Source organism: Gavialis gangeticus, unplaced genomic scaffold (genome assembly GCF_001723915.1).
Source record: "Gavialis gangeticus isolate Ggan-Ray unplaced genomic scaffold, GavGan_comp1, whole genome shotgun sequence".
Classification (NCBI taxonomy): Eukaryota; Metazoa; Chordata; order Crocodylia; family Gavialidae; genus Gavialis; species Gavialis gangeticus.
The window spans coordinates 61,336,762-61,352,456 of NW_017729034.1; the positions used below are offsets into that span (position 1 = coordinate 61,336,762).

General features: G+C 45.5%; 2 protein-coding genes across 4 annotated transcripts in view; both read right to left on the bottom strand.

Annotated features, from left to right (window-relative positions):
* LOC109304722 (sulfotransferase 6B1-like) overlaps window positions 1–5,136 on the bottom strand; it is a 23,557-nt gene extending 18,421 nt beyond the window's left edge. Inside the window, exon 1 of one of the 3 annotated variants that reach the window (XM_019527502.1) lies at window positions 4,805–5,134. In XM_019527502.1, coding sequence (XP_019383047.1) covers window positions 4,805–5,129 — 325 coding nt within the window. In that variant the 5' untranslated portion in view covers window positions 5,130–5,134. Of the gene's footprint in view, window positions 1–4,804 lie in introns of all 3 variants that reach the window. The other 2 variants (XM_019527500.1, XM_019527503.1) reach the window with 2 other exon arrangements.
* A 4,288-nt stretch (window positions 5,137–9,424) lies between these two features.
* Window positions 9,425–15,695, bottom strand: part of LOC109304756 (sulfotransferase 6B1-like) — a 30,693-nt gene continuing 24,422 nt past the window's right edge. Inside the window, exons 7-8 of the mRNA XM_019527567.1 lie at window positions 14,004–14,160; window positions 9,425–11,937 (exon numbers count right to left, since the gene is read on the bottom strand). Of these exons, the coding sequence (XP_019383112.1) occupies window positions 11,807–11,937; window positions 14,004–14,160 (288 nt within the window). The 3' untranslated portion in view covers window positions 9,425–11,806. The remainder of the gene's footprint in view (window positions 11,938–14,003; window positions 14,161–15,695) is intronic.

Sequence of the window (15,695 nt, forward strand, 5' to 3'; positions counted from 1 at the left end):
CAGAACACCCTTTAGGGTGTCTGTCACTTTAAGGGCTGGATTAAGGAGCTTCCAGATGGCTAACAAGAATGGCCATTTTGGGAGAGCTCTGTTATAAAAGCACAGCATTGTTGAGATCGGTGAGCTGGGGGTAACATTGCTTGGTGGGGTTCCTTCTCTGGGAATATCTTGGAGGTCAGGGTGAGACTATGAGGAAGGAGGCTTCATTGGTCCTGGGCATGACCTAAAACTGCACCCTACCAGGATGGGGAGGCCTAGTGGTCCTTCCTGTGGCAGGGCAGGGCCACGTAAATACCAGGACCAAGAACCTCCTCGGTGTAAGGCGGGTCAGGGCACCTAAATCCCTGCCCCCACCTTCGGGTGAGTTACCTGGAGAGCTAAAGGGGGGCCAGGCATGCTTTGTGAAGCACCTGAGCCTGTATGGGTGCAAGACCCCAGGCCCTGAGCGTGGCAGGGTGGAGTAGTGGGGCCAGTTAAACTGAGAGAAGAGCAGCTGAGTCCCAAGGGGGTGTTTGACCCTGGGCCCCAGTAGGAGGGACAGTGTGTTTGCCCCAGGAGGTGGGAGTAAGGAACATCTCAGTGAGGGGCTAGGGCTGAGAGAGCCAGGAGTGGGGTGAATCAGTGGTCACCGCCCAGATGAGAGTCACAGAGAACCCAAAAGGCTGGGCCAGGGCTATCTGAAGTATGAGTGGACAAGCCTGAGGATCTCTCCAGAGTAGGGCGGTGGGAGTGTGGCCTGGAAAGGCAGCATGTGAGAGGCCCTTGTGAGAGGTGGGCAGTAAGAGAGAGGCCCAAGTAGGGTGGTATGTGAGCAGCCTTGCAAAGGGCTATGTTCGACCCAGCTGTAAGCTGGAGCTGTTTATGTTTACAGCATGACATCAGTGAGGCATGGGACATGTGTAGGGATGGTAGGACTGTGTACTGATTGCCTGTGGTCATTTGGAGTGCGTGCGGCTTCAACTACTTGGGCATCTCATGAGAAGAGCACTTGGCCAAATCCGAACGGTCACAAAGCTTCCTTACATGTGTGGACAAGCTCTACCTGACTCAAGAAGTCTGTGGACTGACGAGGTAAAGCGCTGCTGGACCTAGTACTGGCCAAAGGGGATGATCTAGTCAGTGACCTAAGAATCGAAAGAAAGCTGGGAGACAGTGAGCATGAGCTGATCACTTTTACTATCCATCACAAAGCTGGCAAGTCAGTCAGCAACGCAGAAGTCCTCAACTTTAGGAAAGCTGACTTTGATAAGCTCAGAAGGCTTGTAGTCATGGCCCTAAGGGGCCAAGACTCGACAGGGAGGAGAGTACAAGATGAGTGGTTACTACTTAAGGGAGCAATCCTGAAAGCACAAGAGATGTCCATCCCATCTCGGAGGAAAGGTAGCAAAAGGACGCAGTGACTCCCTTGGACCAGCAGAGAACTCATGGACCTCCTACATCTAAAAGAGAGGCTTACAAAGGATGGAAGACAGGAATCATCACTAAAGAGGAATATTCTGCATTGGTTTGTACCCGTAGGGAGTGAACCAGGAAAGCCAAGGCTGCAACTGAACTCCAAATGGCTACATGTATAAAGGACAATAAAAAGCCCTTTTTCTGATATGTGGGGAGTCAGAAAAAGAGCAAGCAAAACATTGGACCCCTGCTAAACCAAATGTGACAACTGACATCCGACACCCAGAAAAAAGCCAAGGAACACCTTGAGAGGCTAGACACCTTCAAGTCAACTGGTCCTGATAGATTCCACCCCAGAATACATAACGAGCTGGCAGGCATCATAGCCCAGCCACTGGCAAGAATATTCAAGAACTCGTGGTGCACAGGTGAAGTACCCAAAGATTGGAAGAAGGCCAATGTGGTGTCTATATTCAAGAAAAGGAGGAAAATAGATCCTGGGATCTACAGGCCAATCAGCTTGACCTCAATCCCTGGGAAGATTTTGGAAAAAACTTATCAAGGAGATCATTCTTGACAAACTGGCTGATGGCAACATCCTGAGGGACGGCCAGCACGGGTTTGTTGCAGGTGGGTCTTGCCTGGCCAATCTCATTTCCTTCTATGACCAGGTGACATATCACCTAGACAAGAGGGAGAAGAGATTGATGTCATTTTCTAAAGTTTTAAAAAGCCTTTGATCTGGTGTCCCATGATCTCCTCGTGGAAAAATTGGCCAATTGCAGCTTCGGCTACATCACAGTACAATGGCTGGGGAATTGGCTCCGAAGTCAGACCCAGAGAGTGGTAATCAATGGAAGCAAATCATCATGGCACTCCATGACCAGTGGTGTCCCCCAAGGCTCTGTCTTTGGACATGTACTCTTTAACATCTTTATTAACAATGTGGACACTGGTGTCAGAAGGGGACTGGCCAAATTCGCCAATGACACCAAACTGTGGTGAAGAGCATCCATACCTGAGGATAGGCTGGTGACTCAGGCTGACCTTGATAGGCTTAGAAAGTGGGCAGATAAAAACTTGATGACATCCAATATGGATAAATGCAACATACTCCGCCTTGAGGGAAAAAAAACCCCACATCACGCTTATAGGCTAGGCAGTGCTACACTCATTAGCACCACGGCCGGAAGTGACTTGGGGGTCATGACTGACCACAAGATGAACACAAGCCACCAGTGCAATGTCACAGCTGCTAAAGTAAACAAAACAATGGCTTGCATCCATAGATGCTTCTCGAGCAAATCTCAGAATGTCATCCTCCAGCTGTACTTGGCCTTGGTGAGGCCACAACTGGAGTGCTGCATCCAATTCTGGGCTCCACAATTCAAGAAGGATGTGGAGAAGCTTGAGAGAGTCCAGAGGAGAGCCACACACATGATCAGAGGGCAAGAGAAGAGGCTGAAAACCATCGGACTCTTCAGCCTGGAAAAGTGCAGGCTCAGGAGTGACCTGGTGGCAGCCTATAAGTATATAAGGGGTGTGCATCAGGGTCTGGCGGAATACCTGTTCACCAGAGCACCCCAAATGATGACAAGGTCCAATGGTCACAAACTCCTCCAAGACTGTTTTAGACTAAGGAAAAACTTCTTTACTGTCCAAGACCCCAACGCCTAGAATAGACTTCCTCCAGAGGTGTTGCAAGCACCGTCTGTGGACTCTTTTAAGAAATGTTTGGATGCTAATCTTGCTGGGATTCTTTGACCCTAGCTGTCTTTCTGTCTCTGGGGCAGGGGGCTGGATTTGATGATCTTCTGAGGTCCCTTCCAGCTCTAATGTCTATAAAATCTATGAAGAGCAGCCTCGCACCTATTTGACATCATAATGATTTACCAATAAGGCGTGGCAGATGAGCAAGGCAGGCAGTTTGCCCAGAGACAAGGGTCAAGCCATCATAGTATCAGACCTGGAAAGTGCCTTTGTCACAGCCAGGGACACAGGTCCACAGTTCCCTACCCCCTGCAGTAGCACCCAAGCCCCAGCTGCTGCCCATGGGAGGTGGGGGCTGCTGCAGCATAGCATGCAGCCTGGCTCCCTATCCCCCACAGGCAGCATGGCCAGAGCAGAGCCTCTGGAGTGGGGGGTGTGGGATGCCCACTGTGGGCTCAGGTCAGGGGGCTGGGGTTGGCTCTGTACCACTGTACACACTCCCAGGGGGGCACATGCCCCCCAGATCTGTGTGCAGGGTGGGGGCAGGGGCAGGTGCAGGCTGCCCACTACGGGCTCAGGCTTGCTGCCCTGCTTCCCTCCCCTGGGGCCTCCACAGCCCAGCAGGCAGAACCCAGAATGGCAGAGCAGGGCCTGGAGGGGAAACTTGTTGCTGCTGCTGCTGCAAGCCCTGCGCTACCCTGGCAGTGTGCCTCCTGCCTGCCCTGGAGCAGCGAGGGGCACAACCCTGCACTGCCACCCCTGCTGCTACTGGTCAGGCAGGGGACACATTGCCAAGGCAGTATGGGGCTGTCAGTGGTAAGGAGCTTCCCCACCCAGCCCCACTCTCTCCTGCCATGCCAGGTCCTACCCACCAGGCTGCGGAGGCCCTGGAGGGAAGACAGCAGGGCAGGGAGCCCCAAGCCCACAGCAGGCAGCCCTTATCCACCCCCACCCTACACACAGATCTGAGGGGACATATATCTGTCCTTCCCCCACCTGGGAGTACACGCAGTGGCAGGGAGCCAGCCCTAACCTCATCCCCTGGATAAGCCACATGCAGCCCTGGCCCTCTGCTCGCTGGGGCTCTGCAGTCATGCATTGGGGCCCTGGGCCACAAGCCCCATGCACCACGCGGTTGGGCAGCAGCCCCAGCCCCAGCCCTGCCCTGCCCAACTCCCTCCCTATGGGGGCCTCAATTATAAAAATATACATGGTTAATTATTCACTGATTTTTTTTTTGCATGATTTTCCAAACTTAACATTTCAATATTTCAAGAAGTTTCAGAAGACTGAATTTTTTCATAAAAAATAAATGAAAAATCTACAAAATGAAGTATTAACCAAATGGCTAATTATATTCAAAAGCATAGACTGTAATATCACCTGTATGCTAAGAAAGCACATTATGTTTGTAGTGAGAACTATGCTTTGATTTTCCTGACTTTTGCATATAATCTTCTAACCCTAAGACTACGAATAACAATAATAGTTCTTTGGAAAAGAATGTGAGAAGTCATTTTATACCTCCCATAACCTTCATAATATTTTCCTGATCAACATTATTTAATATAGACTAGAATAGCTCTTTTGTTTAAAATATACTATCACCATCACTATCACAATCACTATCATCACCACCAGCATCATCAATACCATCATCATCTACTTTATATTTTTACAGTAAACAAACTATATTCACCTGATTTAGGGAACCCAGCAAGAATCATGTCATCACTTCTGGCTTCAAAGGACTCCATAGCTTTGAATACTTCATAAGAGCAAAGAGTAGTGGGATAGGGAATCCCCTTGTAAGTGAACATCAGGTCTTCACGATCCATAGTGTCAGCAACAACCATTGATTTTTCCAAAATATCAATAAATTTTCGTTGGGGCCTTGGCATTTTTATCTTTCCTTCATACACACTCTCTCTCTCTCTCTCTCTCTTTCTCTCTGTTGATGTGAAGCTGTATGCAGACAGAGCAGGGCACAGACTACCTTTAAATACAGATTTTGTGCTCCACATGAACAGCACTTCACTCCTCCCTCTATCTCTGTCAACAATGGTCCAGACAAGAAGCTTGAACCAGTTCCAACTGAATTAATTTCTACTCATAATATTGACTTCTCTGGGAGTTGGATTGGAGCCCAAAATGGGAAGCAAGGAAATTAATCTACTGCTTTGGTGCTTTAAAGAAACTGTTAATGTTTAACTTATGCATTCTGGTTGATTTTATGAAGAGATAGCTTAAAATTTACTGTCTCCTAAAAAAACATTTTGTATCTACTTGTGCTTACAAGCCTTGTTGCACATACATGCAAGATTAGAGATAACGGAGAGTAGTTAACTTTGCCAAACAGTACTTACTATGACAGGTTAGCAACAGCTGGAGGAATGTTTTCCCCGCTGTGTGTCTGTAGGGCTATGCGTCTGGAGACTCTAAAGGTCCACAAACTAAAAAAGCAAAGAAATGAAAAAAGAAGGATTTAAAAAAGAATTCTTGGGAGGAAAACTGAGAAGGACACTAAGAAAGACTTGGGCAGGACAGGGTAATGGATGAGCATACATTTGTTACCCCTAGAAGTAGAAGCCTGGCTTAAATGAGAGCCAAAAAATGTTACCAAAACTAGAAAAAACCCATAGTTGAGGAGACAAGGTGTGTGGTGTAGGAACAGATCTTTTATCTTTAACTGTGTATTTCTTTTACTACTAAATTAAGAGAAATGACCTTTATAACCATGTGCAAGATCTTTCTGCCCGCTTGTATCTATGACATGCTATGACATGAATCTGTAGCCCAGATTGCACACTTGGCTGGAGTTCTGGGACAGGGTATGTTTAATCTATGAGGGAATATAAGAGATCGCAGAGAAACAGGCCATTGGATTCTTGATCCCTCTCAAGATAAAGTGCAAGACAGAGGATCCAGATCCCAAAAGTGTGCATAGGAAGAGCAAGTCAAGGCCTGACAGACACTGACAACAGTGCACTTATGGCTAACCTGTTTTAAACAAAAGGCTATTATTTACTATATACTCTCAGCACCCTTACTCCCTCCCCACTCCTCATTCCATACCTCACCTTTGTTTTTTCTCCCACCCCTTTCATCTTGTCTTAAACAAGCTCTTTGGAACAAGGACAGCTTTCAATGTATGTCTATTGAGACTCTAGCACAATGGTTCTCAAACTTTTTAGTAGGTCGAGATTAACTCATTTTTGACTACAGAAAAATCATAGAGCAATTCCTCTGTTGCAAAGAACTCAAAGATCACAGGAGGTCAGAATGCTTTTAACAATATAGATTCCTATTTGAAATCTCTGGATGGCTCTTGTGAATCATGCTTGCAAATTTAATAATGTTAAAATTGTGTGGCAACTCAGGGCACCCTTGAAAGGATCTCAAGGCACCTGAGAATGGTGTTGGACCCTGGTTGAGAATCACTGCCCCAGAACAACAGAGGAGCAATGTAGGAACTACCATAAACAACATCATTAAGAAATCTTTAGAATGGGATCTGTTCAGGGAGGAGAAACCTCCAGAAAGTAAAATCATGGAGAATGTGGGTAAAATCCTGGAACAATTTACATGAGTAAGTAGGTGTACATATGTAGCCATGTACCTGCCTGGCCAGCACATAGTATATGTATATGCATGACGCATGGGTAACAGGATCCCAAACTGTGTGCAAGGGCCAAAAAAGCCACATACAAAGCAGGACAACTGTTGTTTAGGTGCACAAAAAGGAACAGAAGTACACCATGGGCGTACACATACAATTAATGCAACTGAATATATGCCATCTTAATTAAAAATAACCCCAACAGCAGCATCTACATGTGCATTTAAGCACAATAATTTACTGCACTGCCAGATACCACTTGTATCTGACAGGACTATCCAGCAGTGCAATAAATTAGTTTACTGCACCCTAATTATCACATGTACATGTAGATGGTGACGATTTACTGTACAGTGAATTAATCTGCTGCTCAGTAAAGGGTGTCATGTACAGAAGTTGCTTTTTTTGCCATTTAAAGTGTTTTATTGCCATGTCTTAACAGAAATTCATGGTTTTACAGTACTTTAAATATGGCTGCAGAGTTTTAAATTAACCCTGGTTAAATGAGAGATTAAATTTGAAGTGCCATGTTCTACAGAACTTCAGCAACCTACAGTATTTTAAATAACTTCTGTAGGCTGGAGCCTGCCCAGAGCCACTTCTTTGTACGGTGCCTCCTGCCTCCAAGCTGGACAGCGCAGGGAGACTCAGAGGCCGCTCCCACCAAACACTGCTCTTCTGTGGGCATGTCTACACATGCAATTAATGTACCTTAAGGTTACTGCACATTAAAATAAGGCTTGGGATGAAGCCCTGTGGCCAAGCAGCAGCAGCACCCTGAGTTCTCCCTTTGCTTTGCTTGCTGAGAGGATGGGGGAGCTCTCTGTCCCCAGTCCTGGCACTGCTAACCCTTGCCCCTCTCCTTGCCCCAACCCCAGCAGTTCTCCCTGGTCCTGGCACTGCTCAGCTCCTGGATCCCCCCAGGCACAGGTGGGGAGTGGGAGCCAGCTGGGCCATGCACTGCACAGGCAACAGCAGGGCTCAGTGGACAGGGAACTCTCTGTCCCTGGCCCAGTGCTGTGGGAACAGAAAGCTCCCCTGACCCCTCAGCAAGTGAAGTGAGGGGAGAGTTCACAGCGCTGCTGTCACTCGGTCACAGGGCATTGGCCCAAGCCAGCCCCACCAAACTGGGCTGTGATGCCAATCTCTGCACCAGAGCTGCAGACCACTCCTCATCCTGCCCCATGTGGCCCTTTTCTGCCTAGGCTGACTGGGAAAAAAATGTTAGTTAACCTAGTATCTGTATTTCTTGGTATTAATAAACCACATATTAGCCTAATTTACTGCACAGTAAATTCTGCACACATGTAGACAGTGACTCTTTGTTGCACATTAGATTAGATTCATAGTGTGTAAGGCTGGAAGGGACCTCGAAAGATCATCGAGTCCAGCCCCCTGCACCAAGCAGGAAAGACAACTGGGTGACCCCAGCAAGGTGACCATCCAGTTTCCTCTTGAAGATTTCCAGGGTAGGCAATTGCACCACCTCTGGAGGGAGCTTAAGTTAATCCAATGCACAGTAAAGCATCTTGTGTAGATGTACGCTGTCATGTTTAACAGTGCAGTAACTATAGTGCTATAAAAATGCTCTAAATTACAGCACTGTAAAACGTGCACAGACCTCTTCTGTACACACCCTCCCTAAGTGTTATATTCTCTCATCCTGCAGAGGAAGGACTTCAATTGACTTCAAGGGAGCTGCCATTTTATACTTGCAGGAAATTTGGCAGTTTGATTTTAGTGCTGGTAAATATCTCCCTCCATGACAAGCTGGTCTGGACTCTAAAGAGGGGAAATGGTATAGTATAAAACATATGATCTCACATTGTAAAAATCCATAGAAATTTTTAATGAAAATCCCTACAAGGGAATCCCAGGCATTTAATGAATCCACAAATACCTAAAGGATGACATAGAATTTTTTTTTTGGCAAAGAACTCCAATAATCAGAAATGTGCCCAGGGTGACATTTATAAAAAATCAGAAAAATAAGTGGGCAAATCCAAGGGCAAGTTTCTACAAAAATATATTGGAATGTTTTTGCCAAGTTGTCTTGACTGCAACTGTATCTGTCCTGCATACAGAAGTACAAAGGTACGTTTATAGTGATGTTTTGTTCCTTTCTAGTCACCTAAGTGGTCATTTTTGGTCATCTACATGGCATTTTTGAAACTCACATGCAGGCAGTAATTCTATTCCTGGACATCTGGCCTTGTATGCGTAGATGACTAGGTACATGTGCAGACTGGGCATGTTCAGTAGGCTCCACATGGGCCTCATGTATAACCATGACACACACGTTCTCTCCTTGTGGATGGGTGACAGCCTTAATTGCCTGAAAATGTAGTTCTCAAAGGGGGCTTGAATCTCTGTGTCTCTGACTTCCCAGCACCACAGTCTAATCTCCACACCAGAGATCAGCAATTATCCGGCCCCTTCTCTGACATTACTTTTGAAGCTGGCCCCCTCAGCAGCCAGCAAAGAGAGGTATGTGGATGATATATAGGGCCAAGAGAAAGCAAGTAGCCCAGAGGGTGCATGTCTCAATGAAGTGGCCCATAGTCTGAAAAAGTGGGTGCCACTACTCCCACTGAGGCAGAAGCTTCCCCCTACACTGCCCCACAGCTACTTTTTCCAATGACTAAGTTAGTGTCTACCTTTGAAAAGGAGAAAGGTCTTGCTCCTGTGTTGCCTGTGGTATGATGCTTACAGAACTGTGATGATAGACAGCCAAAAACCCAGGATCAAAGCCCCTCTGAGAATGTGGAGCTTGGGACCTGTGTTCTCAGGCCTCCCAGGAAAGTGACTTGGGCACTCATCTATTGATGGCCAGAGACAGGAGTGCTCTTGCTCTCCCTCTTGTCACCTTGCATGCCTAGGAATAAAATCCTTCTGGGTGAATAAATGCTGCAAATAGCCCCTTATATTTCCAGGAAGGACTAGTCTGCTGCCTTTAGACAAAGAATTCTCCTATTAGATATGAAAGTAGTCATATGTATCAGCAGATACAGGCCACAGCCACCAAACACCATGAGATAAGAGCTTGACCTTATCCCTGCCTGATAATTGTAGTTCGGAGAAAAAATACTGTGCACTTTTCTTGCAGCTGACATGAAATATTTGAACAAAACCGTACCTTGAACCCAGCCATGTAAATGTTATGCAATGATGGTTACATTTCTACATTAAGCTCCTTAACTTACGAAATATAGGGTATTATGCTTTGGATTTCAGTTCAATGTTCTGTTTTCTTAGCTGGGACTAAGACTTAAATCAGATGTTGTGCCTCACCTAGATGTGTATATATTGGGCTTTGTGTATATGGTTTTATGTTACACCAGGATTTACACTGTTTGTACAGCACCCAGCCCAGAAGGGCTTGGACTAAGTCACAGTCTCCTGACACTTCTTTAGGACTAATACGGAATAAGAAGAGGAAAAAAATCAGATAGCTGGCTAGAATTACAGATAACATTGTGTTTGTGTTCTTATTTCAACTTTTCAATCACTCATGACTTCCACAAACATTCACCTTGTCTGTGGCCAAAGGCAAATTTATTTTAGAAAGACAGAACAAACATCATCCTGTCATATTTAAATAAGAAGAAAGAGAAAATATAATCTTTTCATTATAAGGAAATTCTTGCTTTTCTTACTCAGTATTACTCCTATAGTAGTGTCAAGAGACTGTGACCTAGCCCAAGCCTTACTGGGCTGGGCACTGTACAAACAGCGTAAATTCTGGTTCATTGCAAGCCATACATGGAAGTAAGGGGATACGAGGAGTCCCCTCACATCTCTTCATAAGTTTCTGGCATTACCAGAGGTGCTGTATAGGAAAAAGCAGCCACTGGCCTACTATTGCCCTTCCTTCACATGCAGGTGGGCAGGAGTACGGCGTGGGCTCAACTCTTTGTGCTGTCTTCAGAAGACACCAGCCAACACTTTGAAGCTGACTCAGAATAAGAAAGTAAAAGAGCTAGCAGAGCTAACTTCCCTTTCTGGAGAAAGGATGAAGCAGGGTGAGTCACCTTAGTGCTATCCTTGGCACAGTTATATGCTGCCCTTTACAGAGGATGGACTCTAGGTTCACAGTTCAGCTGAGAGTAAAATGACACTGACTCAAATTCTTACCATGCAAAAGGAATTTTTTTATTTCAATAGCTTGGTTGTTGCCATTCCTGAATGACAGCTGTGAGAGTGTAATGTTGCAACACTTTTGGACATTGTCTTTCAAAATTATGTTGCCAGGGATTGGCAGCCTATGGTCTGCAGGCCAAATCTGGCCTATACAGCCTATTGATTTGTTTTGTGGGTGTGGGGCTATAGTGACATTGAGCAGCGAGGTCTTCAACAGCACTCGCTTTCACTATCCTGGCACAGAGAAAAACAGCGGCAGCAGGTGCAAGGAAAAGTAGCAGTGGCGGGCACCCTTCCTGTGCTGGCAGTGGTCACTTTCCCTATGCTGATAGTGAGGGAAGCAGCAGCAGCAGGCACAGGGAGAAGAAGCAGTAGTGGGCACAGAGGAAAAGCAGTGGTGGTGGACATGTTCCCCATAGTGGAGCAGAGAAAAGTGGTAGCTGCCCATGTTTCCCCTGCCAGTCACAGGGAAAAGAGGCAGCAGTGGCTGAGTCCCCTAGTACCTTCCCATCCACCTGCAGGCACACCTCTGACCAAACTGGGTCAATCCAGCCTGCAGCCATAAAAATTATTTACTATTGATGTAGCCACATGAAAGGCATTTCTTTAGCAAATGTTGCCCACTCTTTACTATGTATGAGCAGTGTCACTAAAAATCTATGGTGCAAGGTGATACAAGTTGTTTTTATCCCCAAATCATGCACTTTAGCAGCTTTGTGGTACTAAAAGTGATCATTACAATGTCATTGTTTAAAGAGAAAAAATTAAACTAAATCATCATAAAATTCACAGCTGGTAAAAAATTCTCTCTCTCAAAAGAAAATTAGATTCTTAAAACCTTCAGGTAGTGAAGCTGGAATCAAGTACTACAGAATTTGTCTTGATTTCTGCAGAATCAGCTCATCCTGTGGGAAACTTCTGTCAGAAATTATGCTTTTATCTTCATGCTTTGCTGTACTCCTTGTACTTTATCTTGACTCCCAGTTTTGTTTCTGCTAAACACTCTTCAAATTTTCTCTCCATCTCTTGGTTTTGAGCTTCAGTAAAAAGGGTCTTCCAGTCACTAATAGCACCTTCAAGCAAATAGAGTTATTTCATTACACTGGATGTATCACTGCCTCATGATTTGCAACTGTTCTATTTTAACAATTTCAGCCATGATGTGCATAAACTATACCAGGGACGTCCAATTGGTGGCCAGTAGGCTGCATGGACAGATCTAGGATTTTGAAAAGAGGGGTGCAAATGATATGGTGCATCATCACATACAAAACAACACATATTTTTCTCCAGTTAAAGTGAAACTTGAAGCTTTACTAATATACTAGGAGCCTGGGGCTATATTGTTCAGTTTAAGATCCAAGCAAAAACAAATATAATTCCATGGATTGTGCATTAATTTGCTGCATTATATATAATGTATAAAAAAGTGTAATAGAGAAAAAAGTAATGAAAAGATGTTGTTTCACTAGTCCTGTAATCATTAGAATTAAATGTATATCTCTCTTTCAGATTCATAAAATTAAACAAAGCCAATACTCCACTGAAAGTTTTCTCCACGCATGAGGTTATGTTTTTAGCTAGAGTCAAAAACAGTCTACAGGGCTGTGAAAAGGAGCATCTAACAGCGATCAGAAATATGAAAGAAAGGATAGCTTAATTAGTGGGACATCAAAACCATTAGAAAAGGGTTCTTAACATCTGTGGACTGAAGAGTTTAGAAGGAATCAGATTGATTATGATGAGCCATGAAGTCAAGTGACTCCCTCAAAGCTGCCTGAATAGAAATGCTGCTGCCACTGCCAGACAGTTGGTTTTAAACTTTAGGTGGACCAGGGATCAAAGAAGGGGAAGGGATGCAACAGCACCACTACATGCCCACCCACCCCCCGCCAGATCTTTCCCTGTGTTCTTTTTCCTTTTAAAAGCCCTTTAATGGTCCTATTAGTCTAGCTATCCTCACTTCTGCAGTTCAGTTATCTACTAGCTTCCCTTAGTAATGTAGCTCCCATTTCACACCACTGAAGAAAGTTTTTAACTCTAGCTAGAAACATTAACCCACATGTGGAAATGTTACTCAGGTAAACATTAGCTCAGGTATGGAAAAAACTTTCAATGAAGCATTGGAGGCACTGCCAAGATGCTCAAGAAAGCTCAATTTTGTTTTATGAATCTGAGAAAGAAATATACATTAAACTATAACAACTTCAAAATTAATGAAACAACATATTTTGATTATTTTGACTGGTTTCTTGTGTTTTTATATATAATCTATGATACAGAAAATGAATGCACATTCCAATAAAGCTTAGGGTTTGGGGGGCTTTGTTGATTTTTTTGGTTTTGTTTGTTTGTTTGTTTGTTTTTGCTTCAGTCTTAAACTGAATAATATAGCTTAAGGCCTTTAGCTTATTAGTGAAGCTTCTAGTTTCTTTTAAAATTTGTGTTGTGTTATATGTGATGATACACCACAACATCTGCACCCCACTTTTCAAACTCCTAGATCCATGCACAGTTGTCAGTTTCCCAAGTTACAACAACTAAAATTCACCAACATTTCAATTACAGAGAGTGGCAGATAGTTCCCAGAGAACCCAGCTCTTGGAACCCCTCAGCAGGCCTGGCTAAAAGCAAGACCTTACACTTCCAGGGTCTCTGGTTCTGGGTCCGTGTACCAGGAATATAGGAAGGAATCTATCTGAATTCTGGTTGATTTTGGTGACAGTACATTAAACTGAGATATTTTGAAACAATCCTCAAAAAAACAGCATTTTCTGTGAAAACTTTGTCAGCCCTATTGCTTGTATATGAAAGAGAACGGCTGCATGTAAGGTATATAAAAACTGAATTAAGTATTTGTTGGAAAAGATATATGAATAAAAATGTAATAAATGACTCTCTACCAAACTGAAGACTGTCCAGCTTTGGGGAACTTTGTGGGAGGTGCCGCTCTGAAGTGAGGAATGAACTAAAGAAATGTTGTGATTTACACACTGATAAAATACTGTGATATACATGTTTTAAACAGAGCATCAGTGAAATATATTTACATCCAATAAATTCTAGTAGACTTCCTGCAATGGGAAGCTTGACATGTTCTACCAGTAGAGGACTACTAGTTCCTTTTTTGGTAATTTACCTTTGCGGAAGAGAATATTTCCAAAGGTACCATGGGTGCTATGGGAATTCTCTTTCATAGCCTGGAAGCTGCTCCTGTCTATAACTGCCTGTAGTTCTTCCTCTGTCAAGGAGAACTTGAAGAATTCAGTGATTTTTGTCACTCCTAAAATCAAATTCTGAAAAGAGGGGGGTACCATATTTCAAATTGTTCACAGAAAACAGATAAAGGATTGTGTTCCACGTACCAAGACAACAATGGAAACAGAACTTTTGCCACAAGAATACAGTATATAAAGCTTTGCATCTGAGGATTTCAGAGTGAGTCAGGGATGTAGCAAGCTCTGTCAGTGCCCTGGGCAGAGATGGAGAAGGAGGGCAGTGGGGGCCAAACCAGAGACGTATCTGGTAGTGTTTCTACCTTCAGCAGCTATGAGTTCTACCTTCCTCCTTCTGGCTGGTGTTCAGGACCAAGGGGCTGGAGACAGAGGCTAGGTAGAGGCATTACACTTCATGCACATTAAGCATACAGAAAGTACTTTAAATCTATAAAAGAATAAATGTTCATGACATTGGAAGTGTTTTATGAATGGTGGATCCTAGTCTAAGATAACCCTTGATGGATACAGTATAAGACTAAAGACCTTTAAGTTAGAGTGCTTTTTTAAACATCTGTACCACATCCATCGTACTTCAAAGTAAGTCATGTTCTGCTACTATCACAGGGACTCCTTGCTGGGTGGCTTGATAGCCTTGACTGGTGCTCCAGGCAAGCACCAGCCCAGCCCTGCCCCTGGGCTGTCACAGAGAGGAGAGAGAAGGCTCTGTCTCCTCCCTGCACAACCAGGTGGGAGGGCGGGAAAATGGAGCCTCTCTGCCAGGTTGATTCCCCCCACCCCAAGCTTGCAGGCTCCGGTCTTGGTGGGGGCTGGGCTGGGTCCATGCAGCAGAGAGGCTCCATTTCCCACCCCTTGGCCCCAGTTCCCAGTATGGAGAAAAGCTGGGCTGGACAGCCCTGTGCTGCAACTTCTGGCTCCTGTTGTAAGGAGGCTCAAGAGAGGGGGTGGAAGAAAGGAGCCCGCACCATCAGGGCCCCCCCACAGCTTGCTGGGTGAGGTCACGAGGGAGGGAGGGGGGTGGTCCAGATCTGCATAGCAGAAGGGCTCCCTTCCTCCCTCCCTCGCCCCACCCCAACCTCTTGACAGCTGCAGCCAGGAGCTGCAGTGTGGGGATGCCAAACCAGGCTTTTCACTATGCCAGGAACTGCAGCCAGGAGGAAAAGGACCTCTGCTGCGAGGGTCTTGGAGGGGGAGTGAACCAGGTCTGTGAAGTGGGGGGGCTCCCTCCTCCCCCCAACCCCAGTTCCTGGCATAGTGAAAAGCAGGGCTGCAACTCCTGGCTGCAGCTGCCAAGAGGCTGGGGTGAGGGGTGGGAAGGGGGAACCCCCTCGACACATGGACCTGACTCAACTCCCACCTGAGACCCCAGCCAGCAAGCTGTGGGGTGCCACTGCAGTGTGGGAGTTTCTGCTCCCCCCCACCTTTCATCCCCACTGCTGACAGTTGGCAGCTTGTGGGAGGGTGGGGTTCAGGAGGGGGAGGCCGCTCTGGCAGCCTCCTGGGAGGTGTGTGACAGTGCCCCCCACCTGCTGGCATGGCCAGTGCAGGCAGCAAGCCTCCCCACCCCCCACCCCACAAATGGTGAATGTCTTTTT